This window comes from Carassius carassius, chromosome 49 (assembly GCF_963082965.1).
Source record: "Carassius carassius chromosome 49, fCarCar2.1, whole genome shotgun sequence".
Classification (NCBI taxonomy): Eukaryota; Metazoa; Chordata; class Actinopteri; order Cypriniformes; family Cyprinidae; genus Carassius; species Carassius carassius.
Window position 1 is genome coordinate 7,827,147 of NC_081803.1, and position 27,293 is coordinate 7,854,439.

The 27,293-nt window shown below is 41.4% G+C and overlaps 1 protein-coding gene across 1 annotated transcript in view; it reads right to left on the bottom strand.

Moving 5' to 3' along the window:
* LOC132132240 (protocadherin-1-like) overlaps positions 1 to 19,357 on the bottom strand; it is a 97,335-nt gene extending 77,978 nt beyond the window's left edge. The window contains exons 1-3 of the mRNA XM_059544578.1: positions 18,764 to 19,357; positions 13,865 to 14,683; positions 11,000 to 13,186 (exon numbers count right to left, since the gene is read on the bottom strand). Coding sequence (XP_059400561.1) covers positions 11,000 to 13,186; positions 13,865 to 14,656 — 2,979 coding nt within the window. The 5' untranslated portion in view covers positions 14,657 to 14,683; positions 18,764 to 19,357. The remainder of the gene's footprint in view (positions 1 to 10,999; positions 13,187 to 13,864; positions 14,684 to 18,763) is intronic.
* Positions 19,358 to 27,293: the final 7,936 nt, after the last annotated feature.

Consider the following 27,293-nt stretch of genomic DNA (forward strand, 5'->3'; position numbering starts at 1 on the left):
TGCTCTGCATTCTGATTACAGTCATAGAAATAACGCTGATAATGATGTGTTATTATCATCAATTATCTTCTCATATTATGGAAACAGAAAAAACATGAGTTAAAGAGATTGGATGTTTGTCTAATCTGTACTGACAGTGCAGCAATTGTTGTGTGTCTGTGTTGTATCGACAAGGTTTGTGGCTAAAGAATGCGATGGCAGACAAAACTGATGCAAAACATGTCTGTCGGCCTGAGATGATGGAGCTAATGAACTCAACCACTGTCCATGCAATGACTCTGAAGTTTTATCCTATTTTCTGGCTTTTTTTTTAAAGTGCTTTAATTGGATTTCATCATCCTGACAAGTGCTTTTGGACAGATAATTATCACTGGTGCTTTGTCCAGTGCTATCTCTGCCTCTCTTCTCAGTGGCCTTTGTGTTTAAACATGCCTTCTATCCAGATAAGAGCATGAGACTGCCATGCAAATAATCATCTCAGAATGTGCTTTAGAGCACCCACCCGAAGAATCTCTTAACACAGGAAATAAAGGATTAGACTGCAGTGGACGCTCTCCCTGCGTGTCTCTTCTCTCGTTTTCTCTCTTGCTCTCTTTCACACCAGTGCCTAGTTATTAGTCAGACAAGGGAATCCAACATGGTGAAAAAATATTGGATCTGGATCAAGTGTAGCCATGTTATTCAACACCAGTGACCATTTCTACAGGGGGTGGGGGAAAAGCTTCCGGAATCAATGTTGTAAGAAATATCGTCCATTTAAATAGAAATCAACACCACATACACAGACCAATATAAAATTGCAAATGTACCTTTCCTCAGTCCCAGGTGGATCTGAGCATGTTCCACATCCACACCATATCGCTGAGTTCAAAAAGTTTATCTCACAGACGGCTAAACCGAAAAGTGATTCAGTGGGGCACTTGAAGATTTGCCTTTTATCTAAAAGCATTTAGCGGTCCTTTCTTTTCCACATCATCCTTGACTACATTCTAGTTGACGCTGTTGCTCTTGAAACTAATACAAGGAGGTGCATCAGACCAATTTACATTTTAATTTTTCTTTCTCATCCCATTTTATAGACTCACACAATTAAGCCCTGTTCCTTTTGCCAACATGAAACAGCAGAGAACAGTATTTATGCCACTTCCAAAAAGCCTGGGAGAGCTCAAAATTCATGAAATATTCTAATATCTTACCTTCCCAGTGGGGTGAAGAAAGGTGAGATAAATAAAGTTTACTGCTCCTATCAGCCAGCAAAAGCAGCAAAGAGAATTATGCAACAGCATGTCTCTTCAGCACTTTTTTATTTTTATTTTTTTGGTGGTTCCTCCCTTTTTTTTCCTGGCAAGTTGATTATTCTCCAATCCAGGACACAAGAAAATGTATGTTTTCCATCATGACTACCTATAGTTTTGAAGCCTCAGATATTAAACTAGACTTTAAACACGCTTGTCGCTGAAGATGTGGGTTGAACAATTTGAACATAACTGGTTTGCTGGTTTCTCCAAAACTGCAAAATGTAGCAATTCTCTTCAGGGGTGGAGATAAATAGTGGAATATCTTATTAGTACTTGTATTTTTGACGGGGTCAGGAGTTGAGCCTGCTCGTTGACATCTCAGTAAGAGCGAGGCCGTCTTGGGGCTGTCGAGGGGCTTGACTGACAAGCCTCTGACGATGAACACTGTATTTGAAGAATTGATTTAGTTGTATCTTCTTGTTTGTTTGTGCCAGAGTGTGATGCATGATTGAGTCACTGACAGCTCAAAACCAGGGAATTGGAGCAAGCACATCATGACTGCAGGACTGTTCCTTCATTTCCTGCCACCTTTCATGTACAAAAACAAAGCATGTCCTGTTGATTTCCAATGCAAATTGCAATTGCGGACAGGGTATGCTCACAGTAAGTGATATTAACAGTAGGTTTTTAAAAGCAAAGCTCTACCAAGTCTGCCCCTAGGCATCTTTTCTGCGGCGTCACATATCATGGTCAAATATGAGTCCATGTTTTCTCTAGGTACAGTAGTTTGCAACTTGCATTTTGTATGAATGGTGTGTCTGAATAATGAAACTTGATTGTAAGTGTAACAACACACCGCTGCAAGGCTGTGAAGGTGTGAGTGCATGTGTGAATTTATACATCTCTAATGGAGCTTAATGGATTGTGTTCAGATCTCTACCGCTTTAATGGGGTGAGATGTCTGAGAGGTATTTGTCCACATTCTCTTCAGTTGAAGCTTTCCCACTGACCTACAGAAGAGGCTGAGACCAGTGTCTTCTTAACCTGGCTGGTTCATGTTCATTTTGTGTTACTCTTCCCCTTGATTTAGCTGGTCACGCCAGTTATGAAGCATGGTGGGAAGGCCGACTTCCAAAACATGTTACCAGCCATACTGGTGGTTTGCTCAATGGCTGAAATGAAATATTGTTAGCAAGATGGCAAAACATGATCTTCTCGGTCTGTCAAATCTGAAAATTATATTAAAGAAATGAAAATATGTGAGGCTCAGGGCATCTTCAGTCTTCGGGAGCTTGTTTGCCTTTTTATTTAAAGTGGCTTAAATTTTAATATCATCAATATTTACAAATAAGCCTCAGCAAATGCAGAGCTGTGGCCTATTTCTCCATGGCAACACAATGAACAGAAAAATTTTGTGCTCCCCAGTCATCATACAGTACAAAGCCCATGACAAGACAATTACATCATGCAAAGTTGATTTTTCATCACACTGAGAGAACGAGCCACTTCATTACTGTCACCTCAGAAATCTGATTGGCCTTGTTGGCCTTTGAATGAGTAAACAACTTATATTTGCATAGTGGAAGATAAAGCAGAACAAAGGGAGGGAGAAAGAACACAAAAGCCGGAACTTTGCATTCACAAACAATTTCATATTGTACAGTAGTAATCACTGTAATCAATTTAGTTTGGGAAAAATAACTTGCCTCATCAATATAAGCCTAACTATAGTATATATGTCACAGACACAAGCTAATCATTGCGATGTTAGGAGTGTTTCGTGGGACATACACACATAATTTAGGGATGTGCTCATTTCCTCACTTAATATGGACTCATTAAAAATAATTGACACAATTTATGCAGCATTTATTTTTTCACTTCTTGACCTAATATATTTTCCCCTCTGCACACACAGCAGGTACAGTGAAACTGAATGGCTCATTAAATTAGTAAGGATGTATAGATTTATCCTAAAATACTGATACTGTAACGAGTGTTTTAAAGGGATGGTTAACTAGACATTTAACAAGAGATTTAACTAATTTATCATTAGTCAAAAAAAAAAAAAGTTATGAGGAGAAAATTAAGTGTTACATACAACATACAAATGCATGCATACATACAGTTTATGGCCTGTCATCAATTTGTAATATATTGACTTAATTTCTAGTTTATTAATTGCTAGTTGGTGCTATGTTGTGTTACCTAATAATTGCATTATGCTGACTTTAAAAAAAGTGTACATCAACCAATGTAAAGGAAAACAAGAAGAAAAAAAAACAAAGAAAGAGAAGCATCTAGGAGTTACAGCACCAGGAATGAAATGGCATAGCACATTATTGAAAGAAGCATCGGGGCTAAGCTGCTTATTGATAAAAGCACTAATCTGCCTGGCAGAAGGTAAAGTAGGCTGGAAGGAGTAGTGATAAAATATTTGAGCTAAAGGCAATGCCATCAGGGAGCTGAGCCTCTACATAGCTTTCCCTAAAGGAGCTTCTCATTTTTTATTAAGTGCGACTCTGACCATCGGTGGCTCAAAGAGCGCGTTTCTGTCACCGGTGAAATGAGACAGAGGCACAGAATACAACTGCCTTTGCCTTTCATCTGCTCAGGCAAACAGCTAGAGATATAGAGAATTTCACTTTCCATAGGCCTGTCACAGTTATTACAAAATCACCTGATTGATCTGATCTTATCTCATCTGATTGTAATTATCAAGCACTTTAAATTCCAATCTCATATTACCGTCCACAGTATAAGCCAATGAAGAAATTCCCTGAAATGTGTTCATACTGTACATCAATATATCACTATAATATAATATCCAGGTTGGCTGAGTTTCAGAAAGCAACACTGTTAATGGAAAGTGAACTAATGATTGCTATTATTTGTATGACAATTATTCATAATTGTGTCAGCCCAGCCTATCTACATCCATCCTTATCACAGCTTTCTCTTCTCATATCATAAGCAAGAAATGTAATATGATGAAATCAGAGATGCTCTGCCTCTGGCGCAATAAAAAAAATGACATTGTTTCATAAACACCCATGTAGAAAAATGCTTCCAAGACAACACCCGCATAAATCAAGCTCCTTGGGATTGTGTGCAGAAATATATTTAGGAGGAAATGAATCTGACTGTGAACACTTGCATATTACCATTATCATTATCATTATTGTCATCCTTGTCTTTGACGACACTATCATTAGTTGCACATCTGTGTGCTTCTGTGTTGCTCTGCGCTTCACTGTCGAACAACTCAACAACGTTAGCCATCTCCTTCGGTGACAGAAAAACTGTATCCTGCCAGTGGAGCACCTCCAGGGTAGGGTCTCTAATCCCTCTTAACAGGTAATCATTGGGATGTTAGATCGAAATCGCCAAACAGCGCATACAAGGACCAAACCAGAGGCATGAAGATTTACACAAACCTTTCCACTACTACAATCCTCAAGTTTCTGGAAGATTTTGTGTTCTTTTGAGATGAACGGAGAGGGAGTGACAGACAGAGAGATTTTATCCATTTCTACTCTGCCATTTCTGCAGGGCCAATCCCAGCATGCTTGTCAAGATCATGAGAATCGATTAGTCCAGACTCAAAATGTCATGTCGGCCTCATTTATTTGAAGTAGAGATCCAACAGAGTGGTGATATCTAGTGAATCATTTTGGCAGAAGAACTGGCTTGAACATCCTAAAATTGGTTGGTGGCCAAAATGTGGTTTGACTACAAAATGGCTAAGAAAGAACTGTAAACCGTCATAGACCGTCTTATCACTACTGGACAAGATTACACTTTTGGAATATGTCTGCCCAGTGCACTAAATCCCTGAGCACTTGTCCAGGTCAATCGATTCTGAAGTGTCAGCCAAGACCAGTCTGTCCGTAAGTGCCAGCACAGACTTGTTAGTCCCAGAGAGAACCTCCAGCAAGAATCCAAGAGCAAACAAGAATGCATATCTGACCCTTCCTGTTGTCTTCACGACATCTGCCATGTTGACACAATCATACCAGCGTAGGTATAATGGAATTTCTTCTTTTTGTGGTAATTTCATTCAGTATGAGCGATCTCTGTGGAATATAATTGCAAAGCATTTCTTGATAATTGCTTAGTTGTTTGCTCCTGCAGGCTAAAAGGAGAGAGGGTGCCACGTACTTTTGAATTCCTGTAAGTGCAGCAGTTGTATTCACGCGGAGCATGAGCCTATGAGGCCTTCGCACCTGACAGTAGATTGCTCCACCGAGAGGGAGCTGAGTGCCGGCAGTATTGTGCTCTAATGAGGAGCAGTCTGAGAGTATTATGGGCTGTATTCACTGAGGGCAGATCTGAGAGGGTGGGCGTCAGGTTTGAGGTTTACGGCTGCATTCTGCTTTGTATATTAGCCAGAGTTGGGTTGAGCAGATGCTCAAAATGTGGGATTCTGGGAAGGGCCTTGAGGCAGCCTCCATAAAGGCAACACTGGTTCACATAGAGAATAATTGGGTAGGAGATGAACCATACAAAGAGCAGGGGGCTCTAAAGTTACTGAATATTTACTCTTTAAGCTTCTCTTGGTGCCGAGTCTGATTTATGGACATATTGGATTTGTTATATAGGGTGCATAATTTAGAAAAGTGAAAAAGATAGAGAGAAAAAAGGAAGAATGGTCTGTAGAAACATTTTTGATGGTAGATCCTCTTATCTTAAAGCTTCACTTGCCAGAGAATATAAGGCATCTGTGGTAGATATGAAGATAGTGAGATGGAGTGGAGATAAGGCTTGGAGCTATTTATCTGCTACAATGCTTTTCTAGTCTGCACTTCACTGTTTTTACTTAGTTTTGCCATGCCGTGGATGGTCAACACAGTCTGACAGAGTAAGGGTCATCTGAATCTTATCAATTGTATATAGAGTTATGAGAAATGTTATACAACATTATCTATAGTGTATGACTGTATCATGATAGTTATTTGTCCTGGAAAATAGGCTTGCCGAGATAGACAGTGCTGACTGTAATACCCGTGTTGAGCCTTGACAACGGTTGTCACTTGCCCACCATGGCACCAACCCCCAACCCCACCATCGTTTAGATTTTTGATAGTAATTAAAATAATTTAGTTCAGTAAAAGAACAGATATAACAATTAAAAACTAAACACGGCTGCTCAATGCAGCATGCCAAACTACATTGTCAAATTTAATTTCTCCAGTGAGGAGAGTGAGTCGAGCTGACTGACAAGAAGAGTGAGGTGAGACAGACAAGACTATGGTGGAAGATTAAGTTTCGAAAAAAAATGCAAAAGTGCTTGTTCAGCAATATTTTGGATTTTGAAAATGTTATTGACTTTTGCCATTTACACCGTGTTCCTAAGTATTATGCAAATTACATATCAATAGGATTTTGGTACAATAAAGAGTCAGATTTTGGCTGGCATTACAATACAGTTCATTTGTTTGACAGAAACTTTCCTTAATAAATCTTCATCTGACCAAGATCTTATGTGCTCCAATTCATTCACAAATCTTTTGATAGTTCAGTAATCTCTATTTGCTTTTAGCAAAATGTTTTGATGCCTTTTGCAAGACAATGTATTGTTTCATACTTTTCATCTTCAGAAAGATCTTTCTTTCTCACCGTATTTCATGAGAACTGTGACTTACTTAATAATGTTGAACAACCTCTTTAAGTAGGGTTTCCATTTACCTAAGAAGACCTGTCAAACTATTGATCAAACCAGTCTGAGATTGACACCAGTTATCTGAAAAGATGTGAAAAACAACCCAAACAAAAAATCTGACTCTTTATTGTACTGAAATCCTATTGATATGTTGTTATATGTTACTTACATAATAATTTGGAACACGGAAGTTTTTTGTAAAACATTTGTTTCTTATTTAATTGATTCCACATTGTTTGCAGATTTTTACTTTATTTAAACTTTGTGTCATTTATTTGAGCTTATAGGTGCTTTTAAGCTATTTAAAAGCTGAGGAAACTGAGGAAAAGAGGGAATTCCCTGCCTCCATGGTGATGTAGTATCACTCCACAGTATCACCGGTGTTGTCACAGGTCGATTACTTGGTGGGGAAATTTGCTCAACATCACAACCATACTGGAAAATCAACTAAAAATGGTTTAGAGAATGAAAGGTGAAGTGTGATATTTCTGCACCAATGGTGCATCATATGGAATTACAATCTGTTTGTTTGAGGGACATAACCTGCCTGAATATATTAATAATGGCTTAACCATCATGTTAGTTTGGGACAGAAGTACCTGTTTGTCCAAGCAGTGTCTTAAATGTGTTAGGTGAAAACATTATTTTTGCTATTGTGTTTTAATAGTAATAGTGGAACAGAAATAAAAAGAAAAAATTAGTTTTTAAAATTCACATTAAGTAACATTGCTAAATTCCACATTGAAGCCATAGAAAATAGCCAATATATGCATCCTACATATTTTTCAATAATCACGTGCACACAGCATAAATGGAATTGAACTTGTGCACTGGTGTTACCTTCAAGTCAGAATGTGTTTCATGTTATAACATGGACAATAAAGCATTTATTTGACATTTGTGAAACTCACACTGTGCTTCACACTGCTCCCTTTATAAAACTTTCTCCTCATCAATAAAAGCAAAGCAGTCATGCATATTAATATGTATAGATGCAAAACCTTTGCCAAATGAGACATTTCAAACAACTCACAATATATACCATCACCTGCCCAGCCCCAATATTAGTGTTTTATGAGTACTCTTCAAACACACTGGAATTTGTAAGGTTAGGAGATGTGTTTCACTATTAAAGCCCACCCCAGAATCCAACCTGAATCCCTGCCTCCCAATCCTCCACCCTCCAGTAAGAGATGAAGGGCAGCCCATGGTGAAGAGTGGGTAAAACAAAGCATTATCTCTGTCAAATAAGGCATTTTAATTGGATGGGTTTAATTTAAGCACAGATTTACAGCTTCACAAACTCTCATCACGCCCATTTCAACATAACTGGGAATGTCTCTCCCCTGATCTCCATCTGTGTGCTATGTCTCTCATTCAAGGCTGTTCTGGAGAGAGAGGAACACATCATAAAAAAGGTGTTAGATCTTTGCCATGACCACCCAATTATCAGCACTGTTCTTGATAAGCCCATGCAGTCACCTCGGTAACTGTCACACAGTCTTAACACATTTGGAAGTTTTAGGGAGAGAGTTTTGGGAAGATCCATGAACTGTGAAAGCACAAACACAAAACACAGCAACATATTTAAACAAATCTCTCCTCACAAAGTCAGGCCATATGACTGTGCATTGAGTATTGAGGTTTTTTTTTCACACCTCAGGAGAAGTATTTCTGAACAAACAAACTCCTCTTAATGAGTTTTTTACGGACCAGGAAGGAAAGCAGTGAAGCCAGTCATCACGCTCAATCCTCACTGGCAATAAACTGCAAACAAGGCCACTGTGTTTACACTCATCAGAGCTTAAACTGGGAGAGCTTGAGCCAAGGATGTCACATGCACCTGAGCACATTGCCATGCACCCTGAGTAATCGGTGAACATATTACCATTCGTTCTGTCATGCTCTACTCTCCACATCTGTCAATCAGTTTGGCTGAGATTTAAATTTTTCATTTTGGTCAATCTGTTAAGCCTGATGTGGGTTTGGGATGGGATGGAGGCGGTTCCCTAACGAGTTTACATCTGCCAAGAGATGTCACATGAGTCAACATCTGTCCCTTGTTTAAATGCCTATCAGTCAACTTTCACAGAAACAAATATCCATTTATGTAACGCATGTAAGAATCTTATCAGTTAGGAAACAGGAAACTCAGCCCACATTCACACAAACGGATTACACGAGTGCATGCAGAAGCCTGGAAGTACACACATAAAAAACACACACACCAATGCAGTACGCTCTCCATAGCTGGAGTCTATTGTCACTTCCATGCCATATGCTGTCCATCATGATGTGGGAGCTGCCGTGGGTAACTGTTCTCCCCAGTCAGTGAGTCTGCAAGGCCTGCACTCACCCTGACTGTCATCTAGCATCTGCTGGCTTTATCAAACACCAGTATGGTACTGACGGAGTCAGGACCCATGTGCCCTTGCTTTCTGTCTCAAACCTCTGCCCAGTAAACTTCACTACAACTCTCCTTGTAGATTACAATCAATTTTAAATTTCTTATGTTTACCCTTAATCCACACAGAAATCATAGCACCAGTTGCTTTACTTTTCCCTCCTTGGATTCCATCTGAAATTAGCATGTTGAATTGGCATCTAAATGCAGACATCCCAAGTCTCCCGGAAGTTCCGGGAGTCTCCCGCTTATTGAAAGCGGCTCCCTGAGACCCGCAAATTAGTTAAAATCTCCCGGAATCTAGAACGAGCGTGCAAAAGCGCGCATGCGAAACAGATACTGTGTTTCAAACCGTGTAGCGCACGCACGGCAGAGAGGGAGAGGGAGCGACTCGAGCGAGAGACCTTGTGTGTGTGTGCTAATGTGCATGTGTGCGAAGCGCATTTAAGACGGAGAGCATCCTGATTGGCCTGTTTCTGCAAATCAACCATTCAATTGTCTGTGTTTGGGCGGGCTTTTATCTCTTCTCCCGAACAAAATTTAACAGTTATGTCTATCTAGAAACAGGAGCACCATGGCAGAGGGAGAGTGCCACAAAACAAAAAAAGTATAAGACACATTTTACGGCAGACTACATGAAAGTGTACCCCTGTCTTATAGGTGTCAAACATAATGACAGTCTTGCTCAAGCATTGCCCATGGCGGGTTATATGATTGCAAAAGGCATGTTGAGGTGAGTTTCATTTCATCTGCATATTATTCAGGCTACTTGCCAAGGCTACATGAAAACAACAAACTCCTTAGACCTGTTTAAAGTTGCAATGGAAAATAAATAAAAGCAGTTTACATAAATTGTATAAGCAGATTATATAAATAGTAAAAGTAATCTACATATTTAAACATAATTAACGGATAATTACATAGGCCTATAGCTTATAGAAATGATATTTTATGCTTTTATATCTGTTAGGGACCACAACATGTTAGGGAGGCTAAGCGCAGGCTGCTCCAATATATCTCAGTTCTCCCATTCAGCAAAGTCTCACTGAGAAGGTGACTACAGCTGAGATGTATTTCCTTCCTTTTTTTGGGGGGGGGGGGGGGAGGGGGGGGGGGGGTACCTCCCTGAAATGACTTTTTGCAGGTTGGGATGTCTGTAAATGGGTCAAGACTGAATTGAGATCTGAGCCAAAGAAAACGACTTTGGACTTATTCAATATAAACAGTTTATACAGGTCTCTCTCACTGAGTAGATCGGATTTCATGAGAAATGTAAGAAACATTTTGCAAATATGCACATTTTGCACTCTACCTAAACTACACAAATACAATAAAAACATTTCATGACTGGACATTTGTCTGATCATAAAGTAAAAGTGAAGTGTATTTTTAGACAGTGAACTGGTGGCCAGAGCCACCAATACAAGAGCCATTTCTGACATCTTTCATACAGACAGATTCTTGTATGGAAAAATTGTCTTTTCATGTCAGATACTGTGAATTAACCCACAACAAATGAAATGAGGAGAATAATATTTAGCATATATCAACATATTGCTATATATCAACACTCACTACTTTAGCAAAAGTACCAATCTGAGCAAAATTTAAATGACTCATATCAGAAATTTCAAGCAAAACTTATTTTTCCATCACAGCACTGCACATACAAAATCAGAAAAGAAAGATTGGTACCGTTTTTGTGCTGTATTTTGGTTGAGTGGTCTTGTAGCTGTAATCCGAGTATTGGTCTGAGCCGGTGGAGTTGTCATCACCACCTGTTCCCACAAAGGTGTTGGCAGCAGGGAGCTCCTGGACAGCCTGATGCTTTTGGGATGCAGATGGGGATTGGGCCTGGAGCTGAATGGAGGGCAATGGGGAATTGGAACGGTAGTGCCTGCCTAGGTCAGGGCTTCCAGGCGGATATGTCAGGGGCAAATGGATCCTGGGGCTGTCGTTGACCCCATCAAGGTTAAATTTCAGACTCTTTTGAAGGCTGCTTTCCTCATCCTCTCCAAGAGGTTTAGGTGACTTTGGGGGCTTACCTCTTTTACCCTTTCTCCCCTTGCCACTTTTTGGCCCTTGCTTGGGGGCATACAAATCTTTGGTCTCCTTCTTGCCAGCCTGATAACCACTCTTAGCTTCTCTTTGAAGGCGATGCCTGATGAAGACTACTACAACAATCACAGTGACCACTCCTGCCACTCCAGCTAAACTGCCATATACAATGTTGCTTCTTTGGGCAGCCAAACCATAATCTGGGTCTCCTGCAATGTCCATGTCTAATGGTGTGTACAAGCTATGCCCTACAAGTGCCTCCACATGACTTACGTTGGCAATGGTTTCATTTATGTAAATGTGTACCAAGGCAATGGCTTGGCGGGAAGGTTTGCCCCTATCGCTCACTTTTACCACCAGACGATGCAGACCACTATGTTTTCGAGTTAGTTCCTTGGTTAAAATGATCTCACCATTAGATGGTGAGATATAAAAAAGGTCATGTGGATTTCCCCCACCAATGCTGTAAACTAACTCTGCATTGGAACCGGAATCAATGTCCTCAGCTTCGACCACTTCCACAACACTGTCTGGGGCAGCCATAGGAGACAGACGTATGAAGGATGAGTTAGATGGTTTGGTGACAACAGGGGCATTATCATTCTCATCAAGGACATTGATGGTCACTCCAACGTAGGATGACCTTGGTGGATCCCCTCCATCTACAGCTTTCAAGCGGAAAGTGTAACTGCTCTCCTTCTCTCTGTCAAATGAGATACTGGACAGAATAGTGCCAGTCCCATTCTGGATCACAAATTTGCCCACATCTGGTTCCACAGAAAGTTGCACTTGAGCATTCTCACCCTCGTCCATGTCCTGTACTGTTACCATGCCAACGGGGCTAAGGGGTGGCATGTTCTCCAAGACTGAGAAGCTGTATCCACTCAGCATGAACTTGGGATCATTGTCATTCCGATCAAGTACTTTGATTACAACTGTGGCAGTACCCCTGTGACTGGGAACCCCTTTATCTGCTGCAGTAACACGGAATTCATAGCGCTCCTTGTGCTCACGATCAAGAGGGCTCCGAGCACGTACTTCACCTGAGTTAGGGTCAATCTCAAAAAGTCCCCTTGTTGAAGAGTCCGCAATAATACTGTAGACCAGCTCTGCATTAGTGCCGCTGTCTGCATCTGAGGCGACTACATCTACCACCTTTTCTCCTGGCTGGTTCTCCTCAGCAAACTTCACTTCAAACAGAGTTAGTGAGAAAATAGGGGAATTGTCATTTGTGTCAGTCACTTGGACTTTTAGCGAGTTGGTACTGGACAGAGCTGGATTGCCTGAATCCACTGCCACTATCTCCACCCGGTAGTCCCTAACCCTTTCATAGTCCAGAGGTGTTGTGGTCTGCAGAAAATACTTTCTCTTGTTGTCAACTGATGAATCACTGGCTGGCCGAAGCTGAAAAGGAACATCACCAGCAACCACACATGTCACCACAGCATTCTCTCCCTCGTCCTTGTCTGAAACCTGGACCAATGCCACTGCAGTGCCTACAGGCATATCCTCTGAAATGTTTGCTACTCCATCACTATGGGTGACAAGACCAATGCCTCGGATTTCCACTGCTGGTGCATTGTCATTTTGGTCAGTCACATCAATAGAAACATATGTTTTAGAACTTTTGGATGAGGGGCCTTTGTCCCGTGCAACAACGTAAAACTTCAGATTGTTGATCTCCTCACGATCCAACAGGCCTTTGACATATATGATGCCTGATGAGCGGTCTATCCTGAGAAGTTTTGGCACAGGATCAATGGCCTGATGTAATGTGTATTCAATCTCACCATTAGGACCCAAGTCTGAATCATTAGCCTTCACCTGCAATAGAAAATATAGTAATTGAAACTTTTAAAATATAGTTATTTCACTGAAATAAATGTAAATTTAAAAACAGTGAAATTGATTTTACATATACTCAAGACGGTGTACAAAAACACTGTAGGACAAGACAGCAAAAAACATTCATTAACATTCACTGGGCATTAAATATTGGGTTTTTTTAAACAGTGAATATATTCATAACTAATATAACATAATATTAATATAACACAAAACTGAGAACAGGGTCAAAGCGCTGCATAACAGAATTTCTGGGGCACAGGCTTTCTATAAAGAGTGGGGTTCACAGACTACACAGATCATCTCAATAATTTATGCTTTCAAATTCAACTTTAATAGTTATAGTGATTTACTTATTTAACCAAATGAGCATGTATCTTATTTAACCAATTTAATGTGTATTTTTGAACTTATTTATTCTTTAACTAGATGAACGTGTATGTGATGATCAAACTGGATTATTCTAATAATTAAACAAAATGAATCTGGTAAGTCAGGCCCTGCTCCACTGATGTAAGGCATCAAAGTAAAGAACAGACAGCTGGGAGGTTGGAAAAGCAGCACTCATTATATTTTCACACTCCAACATGACGCAACAGGCAATTTATCAAGCTTTGTTTGGATATAAAAGTTGACTTAGCATGTTTGCGATTTTACCTGTAACACAGAGTGTCCAACTGGGCTGTTCTCGGCGACCTCTGCTTCATAGGAGGATTTTTCAAATTGGGGTGCATTGTCATTGGCATCAGCAATGACGACCCTCAGCAAGGCACTGCTGTAGCGAGGTGGATTGCCTCCATCCACAGCTTTGATGGTGAGATCATAGGAGTCTTTCCGTTCTCGATCAAGGCTTCCCAACACAATGAGTTGAGGCAACTTTTCACCTCTGTCCTCTGCAACTTGCAGACCAAAGAGTGCTACAGCTTCTGGTCCTGCTGTTAAGGTGTAGTCAGCTACTCCATTCCTCACTGTATCTTTGTCAGTGGCCAGTGGAATTGAGAAGAGCGCCCCCACGTGGGTGTTCTCTGGAACTGAGAGGGTTAGTACAGGTGAGGGGAACTGTGGTGTGTTATCATTGATATCCTGCACTTCGATCCTTCCCTCTATTAGTCGTGGACTCTGATTCTGAATAAGGTCTGTGACGGATACCTCAAACTCCAGAAAGCAGGGCCTGCCTTTATTACGACAATCCTTCAGTGTCTCTCTGTCTATGGGAATCTCAGTTGTAAAGATGTCTCCAGTTTTGCCATCCACCCGCAGATAGGGAGCGCCCACCTCCAGTTTGTACAGGTGTCCAGTGTCTGGTAGGCCCTGGTCAGCTGCCAGACTGCCAATCAGTGTGCTTGGAGGTTGTTCCTCATGCACGCGGTATAGAATGCCACCCACGGCAACACTCAGCAAGTCCAGTGACAGTCCCCACAGCAGAAACAACATCACTGGGAGATCCATGGGCCCTTGGAGAGGTAACACCTCAGTCTGCAAAACAGTGTGAAAAACATGTTAAATCATAAACAAGTGTGTCATGTGGTACTCTTTTGAACAAACAAAGAAAAACTAATTTCCTTTTTTCTTTTAATTTACTTTACCAGTGAGGGACTAGCCGAGGGTGAAACAGAAGGCACACACCACACACTGTTTTGTGTACACATTGTGAGCACTAAATCCAAGGCTAAGAGTTGTAAAAGCTCCCGGAAATTGCCTCTTCCCCCGACACAACTAAAAGGCTCCTCTCTCATTATCTTACATTATTTATCATCCTCATTTTTGAGCAGACGATTACTTGTATGCAAGGAAAGACAATAAAGACCTACTGTACAAATGTCGTTCATAAAGGTGTTTGAAACCATGGTAATGTTTTCACCTTCAACCAATGATTTAGTACCTTCATTGCTACAAAAATGCTTTATTTCTTAAATCTGGAAGGTACATTATCCCTATTAATACCACACAGTAAAATGTTAATTTTTAAGCCTTTTTAAGATGCTTTTGAAAATTAATGATTTAGAACATGCAATTAGACACTTCTTAATGGGCTCTTTAATAAGAAGTTATGGGCTACTGTTAGGCTCGAAACAACAGCTCAGCAAGCTTTGTACTATTTAAAAGATAAATTAAATCATCTTACATGCAGTTTATAATGCACTTTCCTCAACATATGCTTTATTCAATGCATATTCACAGCCAGTGATGGGGCTATTATTTTGGAAGACTTCCCTTTAATGAAGGTTACACTCATTTGATTGGCCCATAACGTAAAATAGGCAGTTTCTCAATGCAAAGTGCTGATGAGACAAAACGTACCAAGAAGACTGCTAACGAGGCAAAGGAACCATTCAGCATCACAGAATGTAAGCTGAAAGATTCCCCTCAGTGAAACACTGGTATGCACTCCCAGATCACAAAGCACCTGAAGGCCAGCCCTTATCTCAAAGTACAGATTTACTCAAGACAGATTTGAAATATCTGTCCTATCAAGGCTCAGAAGTTTCAGGCTAATTTACACACTGTAATGCTCATGTTTGATTTCCAACCTGTTAGGCCTCCTCATGAATTACTATCCTCTATTTTAGCATCTGCTTTGATCTGTATTCCCCTGGATCCAGGTTTCTCTCCTTTTTAAGCACCATAAAGTTTTAAATTGTAATTATTTTCTGAGTGAGATGATGCTGCGCCTTTAAAAGACAGTAGACAGTTTATTCTGCTGGGGCACGTAATGCTACGGTCCTTGAAGACCCTGTATGTTTATATGCAAAACATCTATGTAACATCTAGAATGGGGCATGAGTCAAACCAGAATCAATACAGGCTTTGCAAGTGGCCATGATACAAAGGAAAGTAAATAAGTGTTATACAAAATAGCTAAACACAAGAATGCATAGAAATCCAATAAGAAATACAATTCCTTCGTATCTGTTAAGATTTGGAGTGCAGCGTATTGATGCACTAATTGCCCAGGTATTGATGTGTCCTCTTTCTGAATTTGTAGGGCAGCCTCCTGTCGATTTAGCTGTGCTGATAATGTATAGGGTAAAAACTTGCTTAGGGGCTGTGGCATAAAGGACAGACTCTGAAGGCCCAGGCAATAACTTGCACTCATGGCAGTGGGGAGGTGGTAATGTAGTGAGCAACCACACAAGTATCCAGTGAGACTGGAACACTGCTACGGATGTGAAAATACTTCTAACTGTGATGATATGTTGGCCCATGCATTATGTCTTAGTGAAGGAAATGCAATTTTGTGACGTTTTGGTGCAATATGTTTTTTTTTTTTTTTTCAGAATTGATCAATCATAAGGGCTTTACGTTTGCTGCTCCAAGTAACTGACTAGTGCATGTAATGATTTGTGCCAATAAAAAAAAAAATCCTGGCAATAAACCCGACTGCAACTGAGGAACCTTCAAGCCAGTTCTACTATATAACCACTCATTTGAAACTGAATATAAATTCACTGACGCTGCACTGCCCTACAAAGACAAAAGCACAATAACTACACATTTGGTCAAAAGTGGGTTATGACCGAAATTGGGTCTCTTAGTCTATGATCTGTCATCTGACAGACATGTCTAGCTGAACTATCCTCAGATTCAGAGAAAACTGAGTATAAAAATCAATCAAAAAACTATGAAGCTCTTTTTCCTCAGTTCCAGCATTGACATGTTTATTGCATTTTGCCTTTGTTTGGGCGGTTCACAGGGTAGTGAAAACATTTTGCTGAAGAAATGTGCAAGGGGGAGGTTCATTTGAGTGCTTTTTCATGCCATATTTGACAGGCTGTAGAAGCCATTTTCATTTTTTTACTCCCTCAGCAGCCACAATAAATTGACAGAGATTCATATATGGATCTAGCAAATCATAATTATAATATAAAAAAAATGTTAAACACGGAAACATCCTTTACATAAGAGACTCTTCAACACCACAAGAGCATAAGCACTTCATCTCATCCTGATAAGAGTCTACAAACACTCAAAAACTATTTAAGTGCTGTTGATTTAAGCTGTTCAGAGTGCCTCATGAACAAAAGGTTACTATATTGGCTTTGAACTCAAATGTAAGCGCTGAAAAATATGTTGATAAAAACATTAACTATAGGGTCTGTTTGAAAGACATCAGTTGGTAACACGCTGTGGAGAGGCAAAGAGCAGAACATATGTCCACTATGTATTATTTCCTTCCCTAGTGAATGCTGGTAAACACATAGACAATCTAAATGAACCAGCCACATTCAGCCAGTGTATCAGTCTCACACAGGGCTGAGAATATTCAGAGGTCTGTTGAAAATCCAGCACAAGCACTTTCAGACTGAACCCTCAGTTGTACATTTAAAGCCTTGCTTACACTGCACAAGATGCCTGCAACCATTTCAGAGATGAACATGCAGGAGAGCCACCCTAAACAAGTTCTAAATACATTTTTGCTCTGCTCTTGAGACTGATAGTTCATGCAGACATTTTATTTTCCCTGAAGTATTGTGACCTTTTATATTTCTGCAGTGCTGTAAATCAGCTGTTATCGCATTCATTCAGGTTCAACAGGTTTAGCATTTCAGCTCAGTCCAATTAAATCAGTTACCCATATTATTAGCCATACCTTTCCCTATGGACAAACGCTGGATCATTTTACAGCCAAATGAATTCAGTAATGGCTGTTTAAGACCATGCACTATTTTTATCTTTTGCATAAGCTCATTAGGAATGCTATCATTAGGAATGCTATCATAAGTGCATTATTAGTTTACTTTTTTGTTTTTGATAGCTATATGAATGTATGTAGCAATTATAATAATAATAATTATTATCATCAACTCACAGGGGGGTTGTCTGGGATTTTATTTATTTATTTATTTATTTATTGTAATCCCCAATTTGTAGACGCACACCATACTTTCCTTTGAGCTCAGACAGGGTTGTGGGTGGAGATGGCGGACGGGGGAATCCTGTAATCAGTCTTACAGAGATTTGACCAAACATTGATCCTGCTGTTGACCCTGCCAGCCCAGGTGGGCGCTCCACTGCGATTTCCTTTTTATCTGCAGCCCTGTGGAATAAAATCCAACCCAGGTCGGCTCGATGGCGAGTTACTAACGATAATAATGTTACACATAGCATGCAGTTGCGCACGGCAAACAGCACATTCAACTGGTCGTTCGTCAACTATCTTCACCGCAGCTGGACCCGTACGATTGATGATACCTTAAAATACGCACCAAAAGATCGGCAAAACCTTTACACCACTAATAAATAAGAATCGTTAATTCGCGTCGCATTAAATACTAGTGGCGACAAACAAGTGGTTATTTGCTTGTAAACCTAGCCTAAATAGCCCAATTGATTCTGCGGCACATAAACCCCGTCTAAATGCGGTCAGAAACTCGAAATAATAAGGGCTGCCGTACTACATATCACTGACATCGATGGGTGATCTTTCAAAATCACTATACTTTCTGCAGTGGCATACCACCGTATGGAAATGTTTAATATTAACCTATCGACATAACGAGCATTCCCCTCAGCTTTATTAATTTTCCAGCGACGTCAATAAAGTTCATTGCCTACCTTCGTCGATCACTTTTTCCTGCCGAGACCGAGGCTTCTTGTCTGAGGATCAACTACAGCTGATGTTTCCTTCGTGGTTACACGGAGCCCTAAACACCTGCTTTAAAGGATCCAGATATCAAGAAAACATAACATCCTTTCGTTGGAAACCGATCCATAGGTGGACGCGTTATTTTCCCACGCCATTCCCACGACTCCGCGTCAGTTTGACAACGCCGACACTCATTTAAGTCTTAATGGATTAGAAATTACGGCTGATGATGGGTGTTGAAATGTCTTTTATGTTGTTTCTCAACACAGGAACAGTTCTAATACGAGCAACCTTCCCCGTTTCAGTCCATAAATCCTCAAATAGTCATTTTAGGAGAGTACAGGTTCTCACAAATGTTGACTGCACCTCGTTATACCTACGGAATGATAGCGTAATAATAATGTAAAAATGTGACAGTACATGGCAGAACCAAGTGGAATCGGGTTTCTCCCCTTCGCTTTCCTCAGAAGTAGACTGTCAGCGCAGTTTTGGCACAGGAATCTTCTCCGCACAGGGTTAATCCTGCATTTCTATGCATGCGAGAGAGTGAGTGAAGAGATTTCTCAGCACCGCGCGCTGTCCCCTCGCTAGAAGCGCGCACAGGCGGACGCGCAGACAGACAGGAGGTGGGGCTCTTGTGAGCCACAGGCTGTTTGATGAGAAAAGCACAATTAGGTTAGGAAAATAATTGTTAATAGTCTAATATATATGGCCCATATCATTTTCATATCATTATGCTTTCCTATTAGTAAGACAGATTCGTGAACAAACCGGGTCAGACCTCTTCAATGAATTGTTTAAACCAATTCACACAACCATGAATTTGACTGAATCGGTTCACAAGTCATTGAACTTTCTTGTGTTCAAAACGACACCGCCGATCTCGGACCGAGAAATGTGGTCTGATAGTAACACCCTTCGGACTGAATTTAGGATTTGATTGATGGACCTTAAATCGAATTTCTTAAATAGCCAACAATCAGAATGTTAATAGGCTACATAAACGAGTTAGTAAGTTGCTATTTTAATGACCCGAGTTGGCTATAGGAGCTGGATTGGTAGACAAAAAAATAACAGTAAAGTGCCTATAAATAAAATGTGATCAAAAACAGAGACCAACGTGATGGCCTTATTAAAAAATAATCGCTTTTGAACTGGTTTTGGAAACTGTTCCGGGGGAAACGGTCGTTTAGAGGTGAGTCGACTCGCACCCATAACCATTTCGTTCAGATAATGTCTTTTTATTATTATTTTTATTATTATTATTTTAATTAAAGTTGTTAGTTTTAAAGAGTTGGCTTCATAAGCACCAGACCCTTCCAAGGGTTAACCACGGAGCTCTGCTGGCTGTGTCATTGCTCATTATAGGCTACTTTCTCTAGCATGGATCATAATACTGAGCAATTGGATCATGAAACGTGATGATTATTGATCGAGCTGGAATCGCATCCAATGAACAGATACAGTTTGATGCATTCAACATTTAAGAGCTGGGCGCTCTTTGCTCTTTTGGCGCCACCCACAGGCGTTTGAATGTACACATGTCTGGCAAAGCTTGTTCACGTTTACTCTAATCTACCCCATAAATCCACTCCCCCATCGCCCACGCGCGCGCACGCGCACGCACACCGTCACGCACCGTCAGAGCCGCTGTTGTTGTTCTTATGCTGAAGAAAGGATGCTAGATTGTGTAACAGTTGTTGTGAAGAGAAGACTAGACTTCATCCCTGAACTTGCTGTTTAGAAATGAGCACATATAGGAATGAATGGAGATGTGTGATTAAGCTTTGAATGAAGAAGACACTCAACAGCAGCAAAAACAACAGAAATGAAACATCTGCTGCCTCTATCTACGCCATGTATGTTTATTTCTTGTTTAAAGTAGGGCAGGTGTGGGCTCATGCCATAATGACATAAATGAAATCATAACTTAAAACATAAAAACACTGCCTTGTGTCACAGTTACGTTTACATGAAACCAAATGCAACAGTCTTAAGTAATCCAATTGATGGCTTAATTCTGATTGAAAATCCTTTATGTAAACACCTCAATCAATTTGACTGAGCTTGATCTGAATGCAGTTTTGATCGAAATGGAAGGTGTGGTGTAGACATTAAATATTTTGACCAATACAAAATAAGCATGTACAGGGGCGTGTTTACAGTTTTGGAGGCACTAACAAGCAGTCCCTGGGGTGTCCCCTTTGTAGAAATCATGTTCTCAGAGGCCCCCCTGGACTGCGGGGCCCCACTCAGTTGCATTGATTGTGTGGTGACTCCTAAACATGCTACTGAGCATGTAAATGCTTGAAACTTCTTAATCGAATTCAAAAACACCTTTGTGCATGTTTACATACATTTTACGTCTTACAAATGTGCCTGTTTATTTCCGTCTCATGAATTGGTCAGTGGAGGAGACCGAATATTTATTAAACTTTTGTGAAAAAAGCTCTTCTGACATACATCAGCTTTTAGATCTGTCATTAAAGCAAATATGGCAGTTGCACTAATAGTAGCTCCGGTGACGTCATTGTGGTGACTTGATCCATTCTGAATGTGACAAACTGAATTTTTAAGTGAATATGTGAACTGGAATGTAAAGTTTAGGGTTTATATAAACATCACTTTTAGAATCTAAGAGCAGATTGGATTTATTCTGATTGGTGAAAATTGGTGCACGTAAATATGCCTATTGTCTAAAACTTGGTGTTTTGTTATTATCAGTGCTATATTATCATAAGAGCCAAGATAGCAAGAGAATATCATGCACATATCAGTGAATTGTATGTTGACATTTAGGTCTCTCATCTTGGAGTTATAAATTACAGTCGTGGCCAAAAGTTTTGAGAATTACATAAATATTGGAAATTGGAAAAGTTGCTGCTTAAGTTTTTATAATAGCAATTTGCATATACTCCAGAATGTTGTGATCAGCTGAATTGCATAGTCCTTCTTTGCCATGAAAATTAACTTAATCCCAAAAAAACCTTTCCACTGCATTTCATTGCTGTCATTAAAGGACCTGCTGAGATCATTTCAGTAATCGTCTTGTTAACTCAGGTGAGAATGTTGACGAGCACAAGGTTTATTGGGTTAGAATGACAGACTTGACATGTTAAAAGGAGGGTGATGCTTGAAATCATTGTTCTTCCATTGTTAACCATGGTGATCTGCAAAGAAACACGTGCAGCCATCATTGCGTTGCATAAAAATGGCTTCACAGGCAAGGATATTGTGGCTACTAAGATTGCACCTAAATCAACAATTTATAGGATCATCAAGAACTTCAAGGAAAGAGGTTCAATTCTTGTAAAGAAGGCTTCAGGGCGTCCAAGAAAGTCCAGCAAGCGCCAGGATCGTCTCCTAAAGAGGATTCAGCTGCGGGATCGGAGTGCCACCAGTGCAGAGCTTGCTCAGGAATGGCAGCAGGCAGGTGTGATTGATGATGATTGCAGGGAAAGTGGTTGACTCGAGTTATTTGGGAGAGGACGCTGGCGCTGGCTGTTCGCCGCTTCTCTGCAAATTCGCGCAAATCCGCTCTACCGTACTATTCTTACTGTAGTTACTGAAATCGCTACAGCAATTGACGGATATTTTTTTGCACTCAGTAGCCAACTGATTGCTACGTGAAGTGTTACCTGGCACATACCTGTTACTAAGCTGAAACCGGCAAAGTCACAGTGTATTCTCCACTCTTTGGCTTCAAATCCCTGAACCAGCTTCGGGTTCTGCAATCGCCTCTGCCTTCAAGCGGATGTCTGCACGTGGAATACCATCTTTGTGGAAGCTGTGGATTACCTTGGCTTGTGTCGTTGTCTTTCACCGGTACTCGCCTGGATATCGGCTAGCCGCTAACACATCACGCATCATGTTGTGGTCCGACACCTCGATGCAACATCTCCGAGCTCTCAATAACAACAACCGAGCTCCCCTGCAGCAACTGGATCTTCCGTACCGACCTCGATATATCCATAGGGGATCAAGGCGCCGGTTTGTTGTGTTTAAATCCGGTGACCACAGCTCCATCTCATCCCTCTGGTCGGCATCGCGTCCCGTTGCGCAACTGACACGTCACCGTTTGCGTCATCAGAGTACCGCTACTCCTGGCATAGATAGTGCTGGGTGTAAACGGTGCACTGTAAAACCTGGAGTGGATCGCAGGGTTCTCCGCCCTGTCAATAAACTGGATTTTAGAGCTCAAATGACATTTGAACTGCTAAATGTGCAGTCCCTGTCAAACAAATCTGGACTTGTATACGACCACATCCTGGATAAGGGGATAGATATTCTCTGTCTTACAGAGACATGGCAGCAGCCTGGAATATACTCATCCCTAAATGAGGCCTGCCCACCCGGGTATAACTACCTCGATAAGGCTCGTACAACTGGCCGTGGTGGGGGCCTAGCTGTTTTACATCGCAGCAACATTGAATTATCCCCCGTGTCTGTGCCCAGTACTGGCTCATTTGAAAGTCTGGTTTTTAGTTGCAAAAAAGCTTTTTCAGCAACAATAGCCCTCGTCTATCGCCCTCCTAAACCACAACCAACTTTCATTCCTGACATTCATGATTTTCTAATCTCCCTCTGCACAGCTCACTCAAATATTCTGGTTATTGGTGATTTCAACATACACGTGGACTCCCATAACTGTAAACTGGCCTCAAATTTCAAACAAACCCTGGATTGTCTTAACCTCCAACAGCTTGTGGATGCCCCCACACACAATAGGGGGCACACACTGGACCTTGTCATTACAGACTCCCTCTCAGTTTCAGGCCTTCAGGTGTATGACGTGGGTGTCTCCGATCACCTGGCGGTTACATTTGAAGTCCCAATATTAGTTCCTCCCACCAAACCAAAACGCCATATTACCTTCAGAAACATTAAGAACTTGGACGCCACCTCCCTCAGTCAACATCTCCAGCATCTCTCCCCCTCTCCTCACTCATCAGCTGATGACTTAATGGACTACTACAACACCAGCCTCACCTCTATTCTGGATTGTCTTGCTCCATTAAAAACCCGGACAGTCACGTTTACCCGCTCTGCCCCCTGGTTTACAAACGAGCTGAGAGGGATGAAGAGGTCTGGCCGTGTCCTGGAGCGTGCCTGCAAAACATCTGACCTGACGGTGCATAAGTTGGCCTACCGGGAACATCGTAGGGCTTATGCCAAAGCACTCTCCAAGGCTAGGTCAGAATACTACTCAACACTTATAAACAACAACCCAGGTAACTCCAAAAAACTGTTCTCCACAATAAATCACATCATCAAACCACAGATTTCCTCATTCTACAGTCCAACTGATATAAATTGCAACCGGTTTCTTGATTTTTTTACATCAAAAATTGACATTATTCGCTCCTCATTTCCACTTCTAAATAGCACCTCACTAGACCTGCCCGCAACACCCATCTCTCAAACCCTATCACAACTGTCCCCCACAACGCAGCAGGAGGTCGAGAACATCATTCGTAAATCCAAAACATCCACTTGCCGCCTTGATCCCCTCCCATCTCCTCTGCTTAAAACTCACACTAACTCTATCAGTTCCCTCATAACCAAAATAATAAACATGTCCGTAGAGACAGGCTATGTTCCCACCTCCCTCAAAACTGCTCTCATCAAACCCCTCCTCAAAAAACCCACCATGGACCCTACACCACTGTCGAATTACAGACCAATTTCTAATCTCCCATTCATCTCCAAACTCCTGGAAAAAGTTGTTTCCACCCAGCTCCATAATCATCTCAAATCCAACAGGCTATATGAGAAATTTCAATCTGGTTTTCGTCCCTCTCACAGCACAGAAACAGCTCTTATCAGAGTCACCAGCGATTTGCTGATGGCTTCTGATTCCGGTTCCACATCCCTCCTCATTTTTCTCGACCTCTCTGCTGCGTTTGACACTGTAGACCATCACATTCTCCTGCACCGACTTCAGCACTACACAGGTCTTTCTGGTACTGCCCTGAAATGGTTTCACTCCTATCTCACTGATAGAACCGAGTATGTAGCTCTGGGTGATGTAAAATCCAGACCCCACACTGTCACCTGTGGGGTCCCCCAGGGCTCCGTACTCGGTCCAACCCTCTTCACCATTTACATGCTCCCCTTGGGTCGTGTCGTCAGCAGGCATGGAGTTAATTTCCATTGCTATGCTGACGACACACAACTCTACCTTCAAGTCACTCCCTCTAGCTCCCCCTCTACCACGACTGCCCGCCTTAGCTCCTGCCTGGAGGAGATAGAGGCGTGGATGAGTCAAAACTTCCTGCAGCTGAATGGCTCCAAAACAGAGGTCATTCAAACTGGAACTGTTCATCAACTCCGCTCCTCTCCAATCACCACTGTTTCACTCTTTGGACATACCACTCCCCTTTCTTCCTCTGTTACTAACCTAGGGGTAAAATTTGACCCCCACCTTTCCTTCGACAGTCATGTCACCTCCATCTGCAAAACTGCATTCTTTCACCTCCGCAATATTTCCAAACTGCGCCCCTCCCTCTCCATTTCTGCTGCAGAGAAGCTCGTCCATGCTTTTGTCTCCTCCAGGCTGGACTACTGTAATGCACTCCTCATTGGGATTCCTGGCAGGAGCCTTCAAAAGCTCCAGTATGTTCAGAACAGCGCTGCCAGGGTCCTGATGAGGGTGCGAAAACATGAGCACATCACCCCCATCCTTCGTTCGCTGCACTGGCTCCCCATTCAGTCCCGCATAGAATATAAGGTCCTCCTTCATACCCATCACTGTCTGCACGGTGCGGCCCCCACTTACCTCACTGAGTTGCTCACGCCAAATTCATCAACCAGAACCCGGTCAGGCCAACAGCACCGTTTGGTCATGCCCAGGACACGGCTCAAAAAAATGGGCGACAGGGCCTTTCAAGTCGCTGCTCCCTGCCTGTGGAACGCCCTCCCAGACCACCTCAGGGCCCCGCAGACAGTGGACACATTCAAAAAAGGACTAAAAACCCACCTTTTTACACAGGCTTATTTTAACAGCTAAAGCTTGTTTTTAGTCCCGTCTTTTAACATGTTGTGTTTTTATTGTAATACTGTATTGTTTTTAATTATGTTCTACTGTAGCACTTTGAGATTTGGTGTCAAATGTAAAGTGCTTTACAAATAAAATTTATTATTATTATTATTATTATTGATCTGCACGCACAGTGAGGCGATGACTTTTGGAAGATGTCTTGGTGTCAAGAAGGGCAGCAAAGAAGCCACTTCTCTCCAAAAAAAAACATCAGGGACAGATTGATCTTCTGCAGAAAGTAAAGTGAATGGACTGCTGAGGACTGGGGCAAAGTCATATTCTCCGATGAAGCCCCTTTCCGATTGTTTGGGGCATCTGGAAAAAGGCTTGTCCGGAGAAGAAAAGGTGAGCGCTACCATCAGTCCTGTGTCATGCCAACAGTAAATCATCCTGACACCATTCATGTGTGGCGTTGCTTCTCATCCAAGGGAGTGGGCTCACTCACAATTCTGCCCAAAAACACAGCAATGAATAAAGAACGGTACCAAAACACCCTCCAACAGCAACTTCTTCCAACAATCCAACAACAGTTTGGTGAAGAGCAATGCATTTTCCAGCACGATGGAGCACCGTGCCATAAGGCAAAAGTGATAACTAAGTGGCTCGGGGACCAGAATGTTGAAATTTTGGGTCCATGGCCTGGAAACTCCCCAGATCTTAATCCCATTGAGAACTTGTGGTCAATCCTCAAGAGGCGGGTGGACAAACAAAAACCCACTAATTCTGACAAACTCCAAGAAAAGTGATTATGAAAGAATGGGTTGCTATCAGTCAGGATTTGGCCCAGAAGTTGATTGAGAGCATGCCCAGTCGAATTGCAGAGGTCCTGAAAAAGAAGGGCCAACACTGCAAATACTGACTCTTTGCATAAATGTCATATAATTGTCAATAAAAGCCTTTGAAATGTATGAAGTGCTTGTAATTATATTTCAGTGCATCACAGAAACAACTGAAACAAAGATCTAAAAGCAGTTTATCAGCAAACTTTTTGAAAACTAATATTTATGTAATTCTCAAAACTTTTGGCCACGACTGTACATTTTGGGAGAAATATGTTAATCTAATCCTGTCAATCACCTTAACTCCACCTATATTTCTACTAATTTCTATTCTACATTCAGTATTTAGCTAGTTACGGGAACAAATTTAGAGTTTGAATTGTTTCGTTCTCAAGCTCCCATCAGAGGCAGCAAGCCAGCAAGTTTACCTTCACCTCATTCATGCAGTATATTATGTAATTGAAAAATGACTGAATCTGTCAATCAAGATTTTGCTGTCTGTGCTACTGGATGACTTCTGAATTTAGCGCACAAGTTTGTAAACAAGTATGAACTACGTTTAGTGTGCTATTGGTCCTTGTAGCTTGATAGCCCCTGGTCCCCATCCACTTTCATTGTATAGAAATCATTCCACTAAACGTCTTTGTTTGTGTTTAGGAGGTTTGGAACAACATGAGGGTG